This window comes from Phycodurus eques, chromosome 18, assembly GCF_024500275.1.
Source record: "Phycodurus eques isolate BA_2022a chromosome 18, UOR_Pequ_1.1, whole genome shotgun sequence".
Classification (NCBI taxonomy): Eukaryota; Metazoa; Chordata; class Actinopteri; order Syngnathiformes; family Syngnathidae; genus Phycodurus; species Phycodurus eques.
In genome coordinates this window covers 12599190-12613112 of record NC_084542.1, presented here as the reverse complement: position 1 = coordinate 12613112, position 13923 = coordinate 12599190, and the positions used below count along the sequence as shown (strand labels likewise).

Sequence of the window (13923 nt, the reverse complement as noted above, 5' to 3'; positions counted from 1 at the left end):
AAGCCAGATTTGAACCCGGGAGCTCAGAAATGTGAGGCAGATGTGCGAACAAAAGTCGGCCACAGTGCCGCCGGATTTAGTGCATTCATTTTGATTAGTTAACTTCATTGAAGTGGATATAAAAAGTCTACACACCCTTGTTGAAATGCCAAGTGTTTGACATAAAAAAAAAAGAAAACAAAAAGAAAGCTTAATTTAGCTGATGTCACTGCAAAGTTGTGACAAAACTGGAAATTCCATTCGTCATCATCCCACTGGGAGCTGTACATGGATAAGCACTCATCACAAAGTATGGAAATTATTATTATTATAATCATCGCACACACAAATGGCGGGAAACGAAACGTCTGTGTTGTTCTGTTTATTTCAAATAGCAAAAAACAAAGGAAGACAAAAAAAAATATTGCACTCGTTTCTATAATAACACAAATCCATGGTAAAAACAGGCAGGTTTAGTGCAAACAGGAAGTGAGTCATCAGTGAACTTCAGAAACACAAACAAACAACAGGTCGAGTACAGGCAGGTGTAGTTGGGGGAGGGGGGGGTGACATCAAATTTGCGTGGCAACTTTTATTTATTTTTTTTAAAGGAATTATTACTTTGAGATCTATTTTAACTCTCCAGTGATGTGTACTTCATACTGAGGTATCTCTACTTTGCCACTAATGTTGAACACAGCCCTGGATATTCCTGTTGAGCTCGACACACCGTCATGCTAACATGCGACCTTCTTTGTCACAGCGATGCATGCACTTTGACATGGAAGCAAACACTTAACAGTACATATGCAGTAAAAAAAGAAAAAAAAAGAAAAATTAATGCTTTCTATACAATCTTTCAATTTGCTGATTCATGATAATTAATATTAATATCATATTGTATCATATATATCCTATTAAATAATCTCATTATCTTGTTTTATTTCTTTAGTAAAATAGACATTTGATTTATTTTTCGTGTTTATTTTAGACGTGTGCAAAAACCGCGACAGCTACACTTGGTACAAAATCGAGACGAAAGTCAACATTTCCACGCAATCATTTGACTGCTGTATACAATTAAAAATGAAATTGTTAAAAAAATCATTGCCGAGACATTTCAAATTTGGGTTACCTTTGAGATTCTTTTGTTCTGTACTATACATGGACAAAGACAGGATATTTACCATTGTGTTTCAGTCTTGTTAAAGACAATATGAAATAGTTGGAACTCAAACTAACATCTTATAAATCATACCGATGCTTTGCTGGCTTGTAAGAAGGAACGTTTAATTGCCATGGCGACCCTAGATGGCCTACTTGGGTGTTTTGTAATATAGATGGACCAGCCAAGACACCTTAGAATGTGTTGACACCAGCATCAGTGCACTAAAATGATATAGGGAAAAGCCTGGAGCGAAAAAATTTAATAAATCCCTTTTCGGCTTTGCATAAGTTAGGACAGTGTTAGCTTCTGCTTGTGGGTAAAAGGTGACAAGCTGTACAGTGGTACCTTGACTTACGAGTGCCCCAACTTAAGAGTTTTTTTTCTACGTGTTGCAAGCAAAAATGTTACTTAGTACGAGTGCGTTTCAGACGCTCCACCGATAGATGGGAGCAGAAAAATACAGCAAACATGAGTTCACATTTGTTCCCTCGTAGTGACAGTACAGGTGTCTGTTGTGTTTTCTGCTTGCGTTATTTTTATTTTTGGGCAGATATTTTGCCAAATGTATTTTTTCTAACCACAGGCCCGAAAAAAAAATTGACTGGTGAGATTAATAAGAAAATGATATCCATTGAATGAAAGCATGAAACAATAGAAAAATATGTGCGATGGTGGCGAAAAAGGCAAAAAAAAAAAAAAAAAGTGACTAAGAATAAGTCAATGTACCACTGTATATGAAAACTGATGAACTTTTCTCCCTTCCTGTGGTTGAGGTCGATGGAGGGAGCGGTATAAAACCTGAGCCAGCATCCGAAGTCAGCCTTTAACAATCATTCAGGACCCCCCCTCCCAGTTTTTCCTGTTCAGGCGCCGAGCAACTTCTTGACGAGGTAGCCTGGCATACTGTACAGGAAGAGGCCCAGCATTACGAGCAAGAGCAGGGCCAGCACGATCTTGATGATGAGCCACTTGTAGCGGTTGCACACCAGGTAGCGGATGGCTTTCAGCGGGCTCAGGAACCACAGGAAGGTGGTGTCGGGCCGACTTGACGGGAAGACACAAGAAAGAGGGCACTTATTAGCAGTGGTCGGAAGCTCACCCGCGACCCAGATGAAGACAAGCGCTAGAGAAAATGGATAGATGGAAAAGTTACTTAATGCATTCCCTCTGCAGGCAATATAGGTTTTTATTACAGTGGCAGTGTGACCCTAGAACATTTTAATTATTTCCTATTTTTGGCCCCAGATGTTCCACTAATACTGTAATTTGACCGACATTGTATTCCATCCCACTATGATGACCTAATGATGTGGCTGGTGAGTGCATATTTGATACCCTGAATACCTCAAGCTGTGCTTTCGTGCAGTTACATACACTTAAAAAGATGCAGGGAAAGAGACACGAGGAGGTGCAAAGACTGGAGACAAGACGCAGAAAAGGACAACTGAAACAAAACACCAGAGACAAAAGCTACTTTGCAAGGACACAAGGGGGCGCTAGCAAAGCACAGACAACAGGAGAAGAAGAGGAAGAGGTGGTAGGTGAGAGGTTGGAGGAAGAAGACTACCGGCTCATCAGACCCCCAGCATCTTCTTGACCAGGTAGCCGGGGATGGAGTAGAGGAAGAGGCCCAGCATGAGGAGCAGCAGAATGAGGCCCAGCACCTTGAGGATCAACCAGCGGTAGTTGTGCCACAGGAAGTAGCGAATAGATTTGAGAGGGCCCAGGAACCACATGAAGCTTGTATCTGGGCGACTTTTGGGCGCAGCGGATGGAAAAGAGGGATAGCGAGTACGCAGACAGAAGACGGTGACGGGAGGCAGGAGGTAGAAGAAGAAATAGAGGAGAAAGCAAAAGAAAGCATCAGCAAGGAAAGCAGTGATCGTCATACTTCCATGTATTACACTGCTTTCCTCACTGGGAGAAGGAATCCTGAGCAGCAAACTTGAAAGAGTTAAATCAACCATGCAGGTCTACAGTACATGTCCCATCAAGGAACTCAGTTGGCACTAAACTTACTTTGGTTTCTCCAGGGGATCGGGCTCGTTACGTCCAAGTCCCACTGGACTTTTCTCTGCCTCCTCTGCAGTGACCAGGTGGAGTTCAGCCTCCACTTTGCCCTGTAGAGACAGCATAGTTAGCATTTTAAATATCACTCACAATCATTGGAGATCCAATATCCAGAATCCTGTCTCGACAAACACCACAATTAATCCCACTGGACATCTGGATTCTGGAGCGTTTGCAACTTTGTTTCGACTAAGCGATCGAGTTCAGTTTAAGTGTGGTTTATTTATTTTTTTATTTCCATGATGTTCCCAGGCCAGATACATGGTCCCTCCAGGTCTGCCAGATCCCCTTGGCTGAAAAACATCACTTGGGAGGCATCGGAAATAGATGCTCCCTCAATGTGGAGGAGCAGCATCCCTCCTGGATGTCCTTTCCCCTCACACTATCTCTTAGGTTAAGTCTGTACTTCCTGCTACTTTCTGTTTGCATGTTCTCTGCCTGTCTCCATGGAATTTCTGCTCCAGTTTCCTACCATTCCCCTCGACCAAGGTGCTGACGAGTCTGGATTTTGCCCCTGGGTCCTACGTGGTCTCTCCCATTCCTACTCAGGGGGTGAACAATTGTTGTTCTGTACTGTACACTGGAAATGCAACAAATAAGATGTAGTGGTGGTAGCTCAACCACCACCACAGTAACTAAACATTGTTGAATTAACTTTAATTGAGCAAGCGAGAGACATTTACTGTGTGTCTTTTTTGCAGACATTTTCATATGAAGCTGATTCAAACTCATCTTGAAAGTCCTTGAACTTCTGTTAGTTTGGTATCATTTGGGGTATCATTTGGCAGAAATGACATTTCATCATCTGTCTTACCGTCAGCTCCATCTCGTCATTCTCATCGCGGGCAACAAACGGCCACCATCCCTTGACCCTCTTTTGCTTGAAGATGGATATGGAGGGAAGTTCCTGCTCGTTTCGGATCATGTCGATGGAGCACTGCTTGGATGTCTTGGCCCCGCGAGGGAAGCGATTTAGGTCCAGCTCGATGGCACCTGGAAAATCCAAAAGTAAAACAAAATCCAATCCAAATAAGTAAAGCAAAATCCAATTACTTACCCAGGAAGTCATCGGCAGAGAAGTGGTCGGCGTCCCACACCTGGAGCGTGAGGCGAGCCGGGATCTTGTACTCGGTCTCGTCCCAAGAAAACATGGATTCTTTCTTTGAGATGACAATCTTCTCCTCCGCCATGAGGTAATCGAAGGGGAAGACGAAGCGCCAGTTGAAGTTTCCTTCTCCGGTCAGGGAGTGGTAGTGCACGTCTGTGTCCTGCCTGTCTTCCTGCTGCCCCTTTAGCCACCTGTGTCGGCGAAGACGGACGGGGGAGACCACGGATCAGCCCCAATTGACTGTGCTTTACGCATAGATTCACCTCAAAGGTAAGATAGACAAATAGTAAAGTTGGTTCTTTTAAATTGTTTTAATCTGGGAGATCAGGAAATACAATTAGTATGATCACAATTGCGATGATGCAAAATTGAATCCGAACCCACAGTAATCTGAATGTTTGGGATGAGCAATCAATTGCAATCACATTTGATGTTGTCGTTCGAGATGTATTTCTATTTGCTCTACCATCAATCTACCACGTTAGCTTTCAGCTAAAGCAACTGCTAAAGAAGCTAACCAAAGCATGAATTAAACTTTATCTGATCATTTCAGTGAGTGGTGTGAGTAATGTTAGCATTGAAGCTAATGCTATTGAAATGAGTGGTGCCCTGGCAAGTCCACTATTGTTCTAGACAACTGAAGTAGTTGACCCGAGATTACCATGGAAACAATTCCTTCCTGTTACAATCAAGTGTTGCATCCTGTGTTGATATTTGAGGTACAAATTTGTACATTTTATTTCTTTGAGGCACAAAGGGCCAACAACAAAGCTGACACTTTGAATTGTTTGAGACTGAACTCTGTTAAAGCAACAGTAATGTGAGCGTTGACGCTAATTATAATTTAATGAGTGGTGTCCTGGCTCTTCCAACAATATTTTAGACTACGGTTCTAAAACGTTTTGGGTCAAAAGTTCCCTTATACGGGAGAAAGGTTTCCCTCACAATCCTAATGGCAATTAAACATACTGTCCATGTATAGCCCCAAATCCCATAGGAATAAATAGTTGGCTATTTTATTCATTTATTTACTTATTTAGAAAAAAAAACTTAAACTCATTCCCTGCCATTGATGGCTATAGACGTCAAATATCCATGTCAACGGGGAAGGGTGGCTGTGAGTAAGAAAGTACAATAGGCCAACCACAAATTGGTGCTTTCTATTGTTTCAGACTGAACATTTTGTAAAAGCAACTCTCCCTTAGAACAAGTCATTAAATCACTTGAGGGAGAAGTGCAAGAATAAGAACACTCCGTTAAAAACAAAACTACTTTCAATACCTCTAAACCTCAAGAACACATCTTTAACCTTTTGACCAAGCAAACATGTCAACATGCATGTCAACACAGGAAAATGTTAATTGGAAAGGACAGTATTAGTATATAGGAAACACATCAATGGTTTGAAATAATGTATTTCCTTCTGTCACAAGTCAAAATAACTGCTTTGTAGAAAGTGACAAACAAGGAGACTGCACATGCCAACATTGGAGCTGCTCGCATTACTGTAAAGCATGCATGGTCTGTGCTTGCATATGTGCATGCAGCAGGCAGGAAATGTCTGTTAATGTCCCTTCAGTCAAGACGCTGCAGTGAATGACCAAACCACAAGGCTTAATGGTCTCCCTATGTATCAAACATGTTAAGTATATAAATATACCTGGAGTCATGTGATAAGACCAATTATTTTGCCAAAATGAAAGCTAGTCAAGGACCACTGGACATATTTACCAAAAGGATTCCTTGACTATACAGAGGATCCTCCAAAAGTTGAAATTTGGAGTTCAACCACAATTTTCTGGGAAAAGAAAAAAAAAAAAAAAAAAAAAAAGCAAAACTTGTAATTCGAGCTTCAAGCCACCACCATGAGACTTCAACTCACTGAGAATGGACTAACAGCAATTTTTGTTGGACTCCACTACATGTCAGGCAGCTTCAAAAGAAGAAGAATTGTACTTAAAATGTCTTTCAACTCTCTGACAATTGTTGTAAAACTCCACCTCTTCCCTTACTCTGCGGGAGGCGTGCGGCATCATGTCACCTTAAGATTGAAATTTGGGTGTCTTTTTCTTTTTTCTTTTTTTATTTCCTTAAAAAGTTGTCATTTTGGAGATGCGAGGATTCCGCCCGACAGCGACGATGTGTAAATGTTTCTATTAAAATCCCAAACAACAACAACAATTGAACAATTATTTTCAAAATATAGTGTAGATATGGTTTGGTCCTGGCTGGTTATATAATGCCTTATTTCTTGCTGATTGAGGGAATTAAAGACAAGGTGGGTCTGTGTGCGTGGAAAGTCAGATCAGGAAGTAGCATAGCATGAAAAGGGCGGAAGTCGTACGAGCCATGCAATGGAATCGTGTGTTTTTTACCCCCTGACATAGATGTCAGACATCTTCTCTCCTGTCAGGAAAGCATCGTCCTCTAGAATTACGTCATCAGTGTTCCAAATAATAACACGTAGCTCAAAGCTGCACACAAGCAGAGACACGCCACAAACACCAAAGACGGACACACACGCGACAAATGGAAACAAAACAAAAAGTAGTTAACTGCAAACAAAACAGTCCACACGACACGCAGCTCGGGATGCGGCCGGCGCCACTAAGTTTGGCTGCATCCCGCTGTACGTACCCCCTGACAAATATGTCACTGGACTTTTCCCCAGTGAAGTAATCATCGTCCTCCAGTATTACTTCGTCTGTATTCCAAATAATCACCCTGAGCTCATATCTGGTAAAAGGCGGAGGGAGGAACACATACACATATACAGTATATCCGCTGCACATGGAGAGCTTAATAGGAGAAAAAAAAAATACTATTTATTTTTCAGCTGAAGAAAAATGCGAGAAATTAACATTTAAAGGCCTACCATAAAAAATAGGTATTATTTTATTGTAAAAAAAAAAAAATAATAATCAAAGAAAAAACAATAGTTATGCAATTTTAATATTTCACATTTTGTTTAAAAAAACAAATTTGAAACGAAATTTTTTTCTTTAAGTACAACTGGATATTATTTCAACATATTGTATACTTATTTAATATACAAAAAACATTTGTGATAGTGCCATCATCCAACTCTCCCACCAACTCATAATTAAGTCTAACTTCAATTGAGTAAGATTTGTACAAAAATCTCAGAATTAGTACAAAATTCACATATTTCTGAAAATGCTATTTAATGAATGCCTTTTATGTTAAAAAAAAACCCAAAACAACAACATTAGCCACATGAAGTTCAGCTCAAAATACATTAAATATATACATATAAAAAATATATACAATACATTAAAATGAAAGTCAATTATTTAAATACATGTAAAACTTGGGTACAATACCTCGTTGTTGGCAATGATGAAGCCAAAAATGATCCCACGCTGTCAAACTTTCTTTTTGTTATTTTTTTTGTATTCAGACATGCATCGGGAATCACACATTTTACGTTCAAAACACACCAGGCTTACCTTTTAGGCTTCCGTGGTGATATCTCAATGGCGGGTCCAGGAGCCGGCGTGTCCATAGGAAACATGTCCACCCACATCTCGATACGACCCTTTGACACATGGTGACGTCAGTCAAACTGCTCTTTGAAAGATTTCAACATTTCTTACCTGCTCGATGCCCGGTTTATCCGGGTTCAGCAGGGGCCTGGTCTCCACGTGTTCTGGGACGAGCCGGCAGCCCACTCGGGGGATCTCCTCCCAGTGGTTTAGCACCGTCAGTGCTAAATGCTCCTCGGTCTGCTTCTTCAAACCTTTTGGGTGGAACACAACCAAAACATTAGAAATACAGTGGAACCTCAGTTTTCGTGACGAATCCGTTCCAGAAAGTCTGACGAAAACAATTGGAAATAATGTAACCTAATTAATCCATTCCAAACAGCCCAAAATACTCATCATTTATAGAAAATAATTATAGCTTTACAGACTGTCGTGTTGTGTAAAAAGGGTGCAACAACGGCAATGCACACTTTTATTAAGAACTGAAGTCAATAAAAATCCTCCCGGTCTGCTCGGCCAAACTCGGACAAGTTGATGTAACATCCTGTCAAAAATCAGGCCTTCAAAATAAAAGCTCATAAGAATCATACCAGTTTCACCAAACTTTCTTTGGTCTCATGGAGGCTTATTTAGGAGTTGCAGTCTAACTATTTTGTGCTTTGTGATTTAGTGTGACTGTTAAATAAGCCACTTAGAAAGGCCCAAAACAAAGTGTGATGAAACTGTGTTGTTATACTATCGGATTTTATTTCGAAGGTCTGACTTTTGACAGGATGTGTTGCGTTGCCTGTGTGTTGCAGAGCTGACCGGGTGAGTTATTAAAAGGTTGCATTCTGGCGTACGGCTTGCTGTCTGGTGAACTCTTTATATAAAATGCTTCTGATGAACACGCATTGATTCCGGGAAATTAATGGCCAAATCGTGTGTTTCTTGTGCGCAAAAAAAACGAGCAGATGTACGTAAAGCAACCCCCCCCCCCCCCCTCCCCTCTTCCCCGGCAAAAAACGCAGCATACGAAAACCGAGGTTCCACACTACCCAACAATGGCGTGATTGTTATGCCTTTCAGTCCTACCGTTTTCATCCTCAATCTCTGTTGGTCCCACAAAGATGCGGTTGGCCACCTTGACTTTCCCTCCTGTGCCGTATTGAGGGGCGTCAATCTTGCCTTCTTTACACAGCTTTGCTAGGATCTGGCTAGGCTTCAAGGGATCCCGCCAAACATTGTATCCGTGGCTAATATAGACAAGACGCAGACAGTTGTTGTATCATCACGATGCAGTTTTGTTGACTTTTACTCAGAGGTGGCAAATGTAAATGAATCACACAGTTACTTGTGAGTTATGTTTTTGGGATTAAAGTAAAAATACTGATTCAACACTTTTACTTAAGTAGAAGTAAAGCACACACTGAAATGTACTTATAAACCCTGTAAAGTAAATTCTGAGATTTATTTTTATCTACATTATACACGTTTGAAGAGAATTACTGAAAACATGGCAAACTCAGTTGGGGAGATATAGTATGAAACTGTTTTTCACCACTTGATTTTTCCAGATTTTTTGGGCATGATTCCCCACTCCCCAACTCTATAAGAACCGGTCTCTCTGTGTACTTTTTTTTTCTACGCCTTGAGTCACCCGCAAAGGTTGAAAAACGAACTTCTTTTGACAACATATGTAGTGGAATGTACAGATCTATTCAAACGTGGGGACTGGAGTAAAAGTAAAAAGTACAGAGACCTGAAAAATCTACTTAAATACAGTCACAAAGCAATTGTATATTGTATTTTGGTATTTCCCACCACTGCTTTACCTAGTATTTCGCGATCTACACGGTAGCTAAAGCAAAGATGAACGCTTACAGAGAGTAGGAGGAAGAGATGCCACAGGTGGCTCTGTATTTGCTGTAGAAGCGATTCTCCAAGTCGATCTTGGTCTCTCCAATCAGGTCATCCGTACTGACCAGATCCCAGTCGTACACGGAAACGGTCAGCATGGACTCCATGGGGAATCTTGCTTCAATGTCAAAGGACCTGCAAGTAAAGATGGCAAAAGACACGATTCATTATGACGAGGGACAGACATTCAAAGAAAGAGACGACTTCAGGGGGAAAAAATGTGTAAGAATTCTGATGGCAGAAAGCACTTAATAAGTAAAAAATATACGCGTTGCACTACGCTGTGTTGTTAGGTCAATATGATCTTGCAATAAGTACAATACTTTACAATCAATAAACAATCATTTTAGATCAAAATATTCTTTTTTGTGTCAATTATTACAGCAGCATTTCCCCATCGTGTTTACTTTTTAAAACATTTCTACAGCAACCCGTCCGGGCTGTAAACTAGTCTGTCGAGAATTGAACGCTGTACTAGTTGCTTTATAGTGGTGAATTCTGGATTTAGGGTCCACAGAATATGAATATGAAATAATTCCACATACGTGACAAACATCATAAAGCAATGACCAAAATCCAAATCTGGACTGACTTACTTGCCAAACACAGGATTGAGCTGCTTGGAGATGTAGTTCTCTTTGTCCTTTACCTCGGACCTTCCCAGCTTGATGACGACATACGGGTCTGCCTTCCCGTTGATGTCTGCGGGATGAAGATCCGTGGCCTGAAGACAAGGACAATAAGATCATGTGAGATCGCAAACGTTAGCATCAATTTAGACAGTAGGTAGCAGGCAACGTACCCTGACCACGTAGACCCGGACGAGCACGTTGATGGGATCGTTATGAGGAATGCTCTGGAACATGCCCATGTTTGGATCGAATCCAACGTCTCTTGTAATCTCCTCTGACAATGGTAGCTTGTACATACACAACGAACCCTGAATAGCAGGAAAACATCAGGTTACAAAATGGACTTTCTTCAATTATTAACCTCTTTAAAATGGCACAAAACACCTTAAATCGTCCAACAATCCGGTCATCATCCAGAGCATGTTCGTCGTCGTCCCCAGCTTTCCCTCTGTACAGGTTGAAAGTATGCAGCCAGTCTTCAAAGTCACCATATTCTGTCTCCAGCTCCTTGTTGTACACCTGTACACATCAACAACAACAACTGTGTGTGAGCATCTATAGAATTTTAATGATGAACTCTTTGCTGTTTATCAGTAAAATTGGCTAAATGTATGTTAGAAAATGCTAAATAAACAAATAAAGGGGGTTCCCCAAAGCTCTGTCTTAAGCCACATGATTTTTGTTGTCATATACTGCATACATAATTTTCATTTAATAATTGCAATTAATGTAATTCATGTAATTAATTGTAATTCATAATAATAATTGTCATTTAGAAAAAAAATCAGTGTTGCATACACACCATCAACTCGTCCACTTTGGATTTCACAATTTGTTTCTCAGCTCCGTCCACAGCGTGACCTTTCTTCTTGTCCTTGGCATTCCTCTTCTCCTTGATCCTCTCCCTCATCCTGGAGCCTTTCCGAACAATGTCATCACATTTGATATCTGAGTGAAGAGTTGGGTGGAGATGGATGTGGACGTGGTGTTTTCGGGAGGTGAGGCAGTATTGGAATGTTACTCGACATGACAGATGGACAAATATTTGTGCAGTAAAATACTGACCTCCGAACAGGATACACGATTACAGCTGTAATGCTTACGACTATGGCACATGTGAAATGAAATGAAGACTGTATCTACATGCAGAAACATAATTTCACTTCCCAAAGGAATAGTTTATCAGGCATAAATTGACACTGCATGGTTCAGAGTCTCAAGTGATACAATTGGGATATGCATCATGGCAGTAAAAAAAAAATAAATATATATTTTGTAGCAGGACGTTTCACTTCCATACCTGCCGCCTCGGCTGCAATTTCCAGGTCTTCTCTCTCCTCTGCTTCGGCCTGAGCTGCTTCCTGAGCTCTGAGGGTCTGAAGCGACATCTTTTTTTTCATCCTTGTGCACATGCAAGTACAACATTGGATCACATTATTTTGCACAAACCTCTTTCAGTGTCTCTATGGATGCAAAATATTTGGACCACCAATCAAGCACGCTCTCGTCTGTCTCGTCCTCTTCATCTGCTGCTCCCTTCTTTTTCTTCTTCTTCCTCTTTTTTTCTTTGTCCCTCTCATCGTCAATCTATTGAAGCATATTAGAAATGTAAGAAACTCATCCTTTTAGCACCATACAGTAGAATGTTGTTTCATTGCCATTTTTCTGTAGGAACAAGCACTTACCATGTCAACTTTTACAACAGCGTCAGATGTCTATAATCGGGGGTTTTACATACAAAAAACATAAGAGATTAATAATGCATGCAAGAAAATGAGTAACATACGGTATATACAGTGGTACCTTGATTTACGAGTTTAATTCATTCCATGACCGTACTTGTAATTCCTATAAATTTTCCCCATTGAATTACATGGAATTGCCATTTATCTGTTCTTTCTCACCAAAACTGCCCCAGAAATTGTACACTACAGTGTGGTACTTCATGAAATCATACAGTAATAACACACTAGAATTGAATGTAACAAATTTGACATCACAACTTCCTTCCATCCATCCATTTTCTTTACCGCTTATCCTCACTAGGGTCGCGGGCTGCTGGAGCCTATCCCAGCTATCTACGGGCAGGAGGCGGGGTACACCCTGAAACGGTCGCCAGCCAATCGCAGGGCACACAAACAAAGAACCATTCGCACTCACACACGCAATTACGGGCAATTTAGAGTCTTCTATCAACCTCCCACGCATGTTTTTGGGATGTGGGAGGAAACCGGAGTGTCCGGAGAAAACCCACCCAGGCACTGGGAGAACATGCAAACGGATTTGAACCCCGCTCCCCAGAACCGTTTAGGCAGATGCGCTAACCGGTCGTCCACCGTGCCGGCACATTACAACTTCTTTTACCAATATATATATATTTTTTTTTTGGCACGCTTGCTCCTATTTTTCTATGATTTCACCCTTTAATTCAATGGCACTCAATTTCTTGCGACCTGTGGCTCGAAAAAAGAAATTTGGAAAAATTCCTGCACTAAAAACGGAAAATGCAAGCCCAAAAAAAATCCTGCCAGGTAACCACAGATTTTGTGAAGTTTTCTGCCGTCATCAAGTGGTAGAGTCCCTGAAGCTCATTCTTAAGTCAAATGTTTGTTCGCAAAACACAAAGCAAAAAAACTGAACTGAGCGAATGTTTGTAACTTGAAAAACTTCGGACACTCGTAAGTCAAGGCACCACCGTAATCTATTACTAATCTATTACTTACAGCATCTAACTTCACACACGTGTCCATTTTCCGTAGGGTGGGCTCCATGGAGTCCATGATGACGATGATTTCGCCTGCAGAGCGGGAGAGAGTGCGCGAGGAAACGCTGGGTGAAAAGCCATGCTGAGAACTGCCATTGGTCAGGACCATGTAGCCATTCATTAGTTTGGCTGTTCCCGTGGAGCCAGGCCACCCCCCACAGCCAGAAAAGCGGGAAAAGACAGCAGGTGGCGGCAGGAGGACAGAAGAGGACAGTCGGTGCAGCATGTGAGAAAGAGGAAAAAAGACAAACGAAAAGCAATGGCGAAACCATTAAGACATTAAGAAAAGCCCAACAGCCAAGAAAGAGCAAGCAGTGAAATTAGAAAGTTAGTGAAGGATTTTTTTGGTATCATAATAGAGCACCACATCACTGGTGGTCAAAACACAATGCAGTTTCATCCAGTGGACACCAACAGACATACAAACAACAGTAGAATATATTGTCAGACTGAGATCAAGTGTGTTCTCCAGGGCTCTGTTTTGGCTCCCGTATTTTTTTTCTTGCATACTATAAAGTATACCGTATATATATTGTGTTAAACCATCCAGATCTATGAGCAGAAACTAAAATGTGTTTCTGTGCAGTGTTTGTGATCCTAGTACCTGCACTGCCCCAGTTGCTCGATGCCTTATTGGGAGCAGAGTAGAGGAAATGCCTCAGAGAGCTGACTGCGTGTGAACCAACCAAGGTGTAGCGACCAAATGCCCGGCAGTCCACCACCCTGATGTTGAGTGGCGGGTGGAGGAGCTCATTTTCAGGGAGGTCCTAATAACGTTTATAAAAAAATAATAATAA

The 13923-nt window shown here is 41.2% G+C and overlaps 1 protein-coding gene across 19 annotated transcripts in view; it reads right to left on the bottom strand.

Annotated features, from left to right (window-relative positions):
- Positions 1-352: 352 nt before the first annotated feature.
- otofa (otoferlin a) overlaps positions 353-13923 on the bottom strand; it is a 51108-nt gene continuing 37537 nt past the window's right edge. For 5 of the 19 annotated variants that reach the window (XM_061703551.1, XM_061703555.1, XM_061703564.1 and 2 more), the window contains 20 exons: positions 13731-13893; positions 13086-13255; positions 12048-12077; positions 11812-11949; positions 11663-11738; positions 11165-11310; positions 10747-10881; positions 10533-10670; positions 10327-10454; positions 9695-9865; positions 8906-9066; positions 7943-8085; positions 7796-7884; positions 6963-7061; positions 6701-6799; positions 4275-4516; positions 4032-4210; positions 3167-3267; positions 2715-2902; positions 2103-2191 (listed from right to left, as the gene is read on the bottom strand). In XM_061703551.1, the coding sequence (XP_061559535.1) occupies positions 2722-2902; positions 3167-3267; positions 4032-4210; positions 4275-4516; positions 6701-6799; positions 6963-7061; positions 7796-7884; positions 7943-8085; positions 8906-9066; positions 9695-9865; positions 10327-10454; positions 10533-10670; positions 10747-10881; positions 11165-11310; positions 11663-11738; positions 11812-11949; positions 12048-12077; positions 13086-13255; positions 13731-13893 (2589 nt within the window). In that variant the 3' untranslated portion in view covers positions 2103-2191; positions 2715-2721. Of the gene's footprint in view, positions 2192-2714; positions 2903-3166; positions 3268-4031; positions 4211-4274; positions 4517-6700; positions 6800-6962; positions 7062-7795; positions 7885-7942; positions 8086-8905; positions 9067-9694; positions 9866-10326; positions 10455-10532; positions 10671-10746; positions 10882-11164; positions 11311-11662; positions 11739-11811; positions 11950-12047; positions 12078-13085; positions 13256-13730; positions 13894-13923 lie in introns of all 19 variants that reach the window. The other 14 variants (XM_061703556.1, XM_061703561.1, XM_061703562.1 and 11 more) reach the window with 9 other exon arrangements.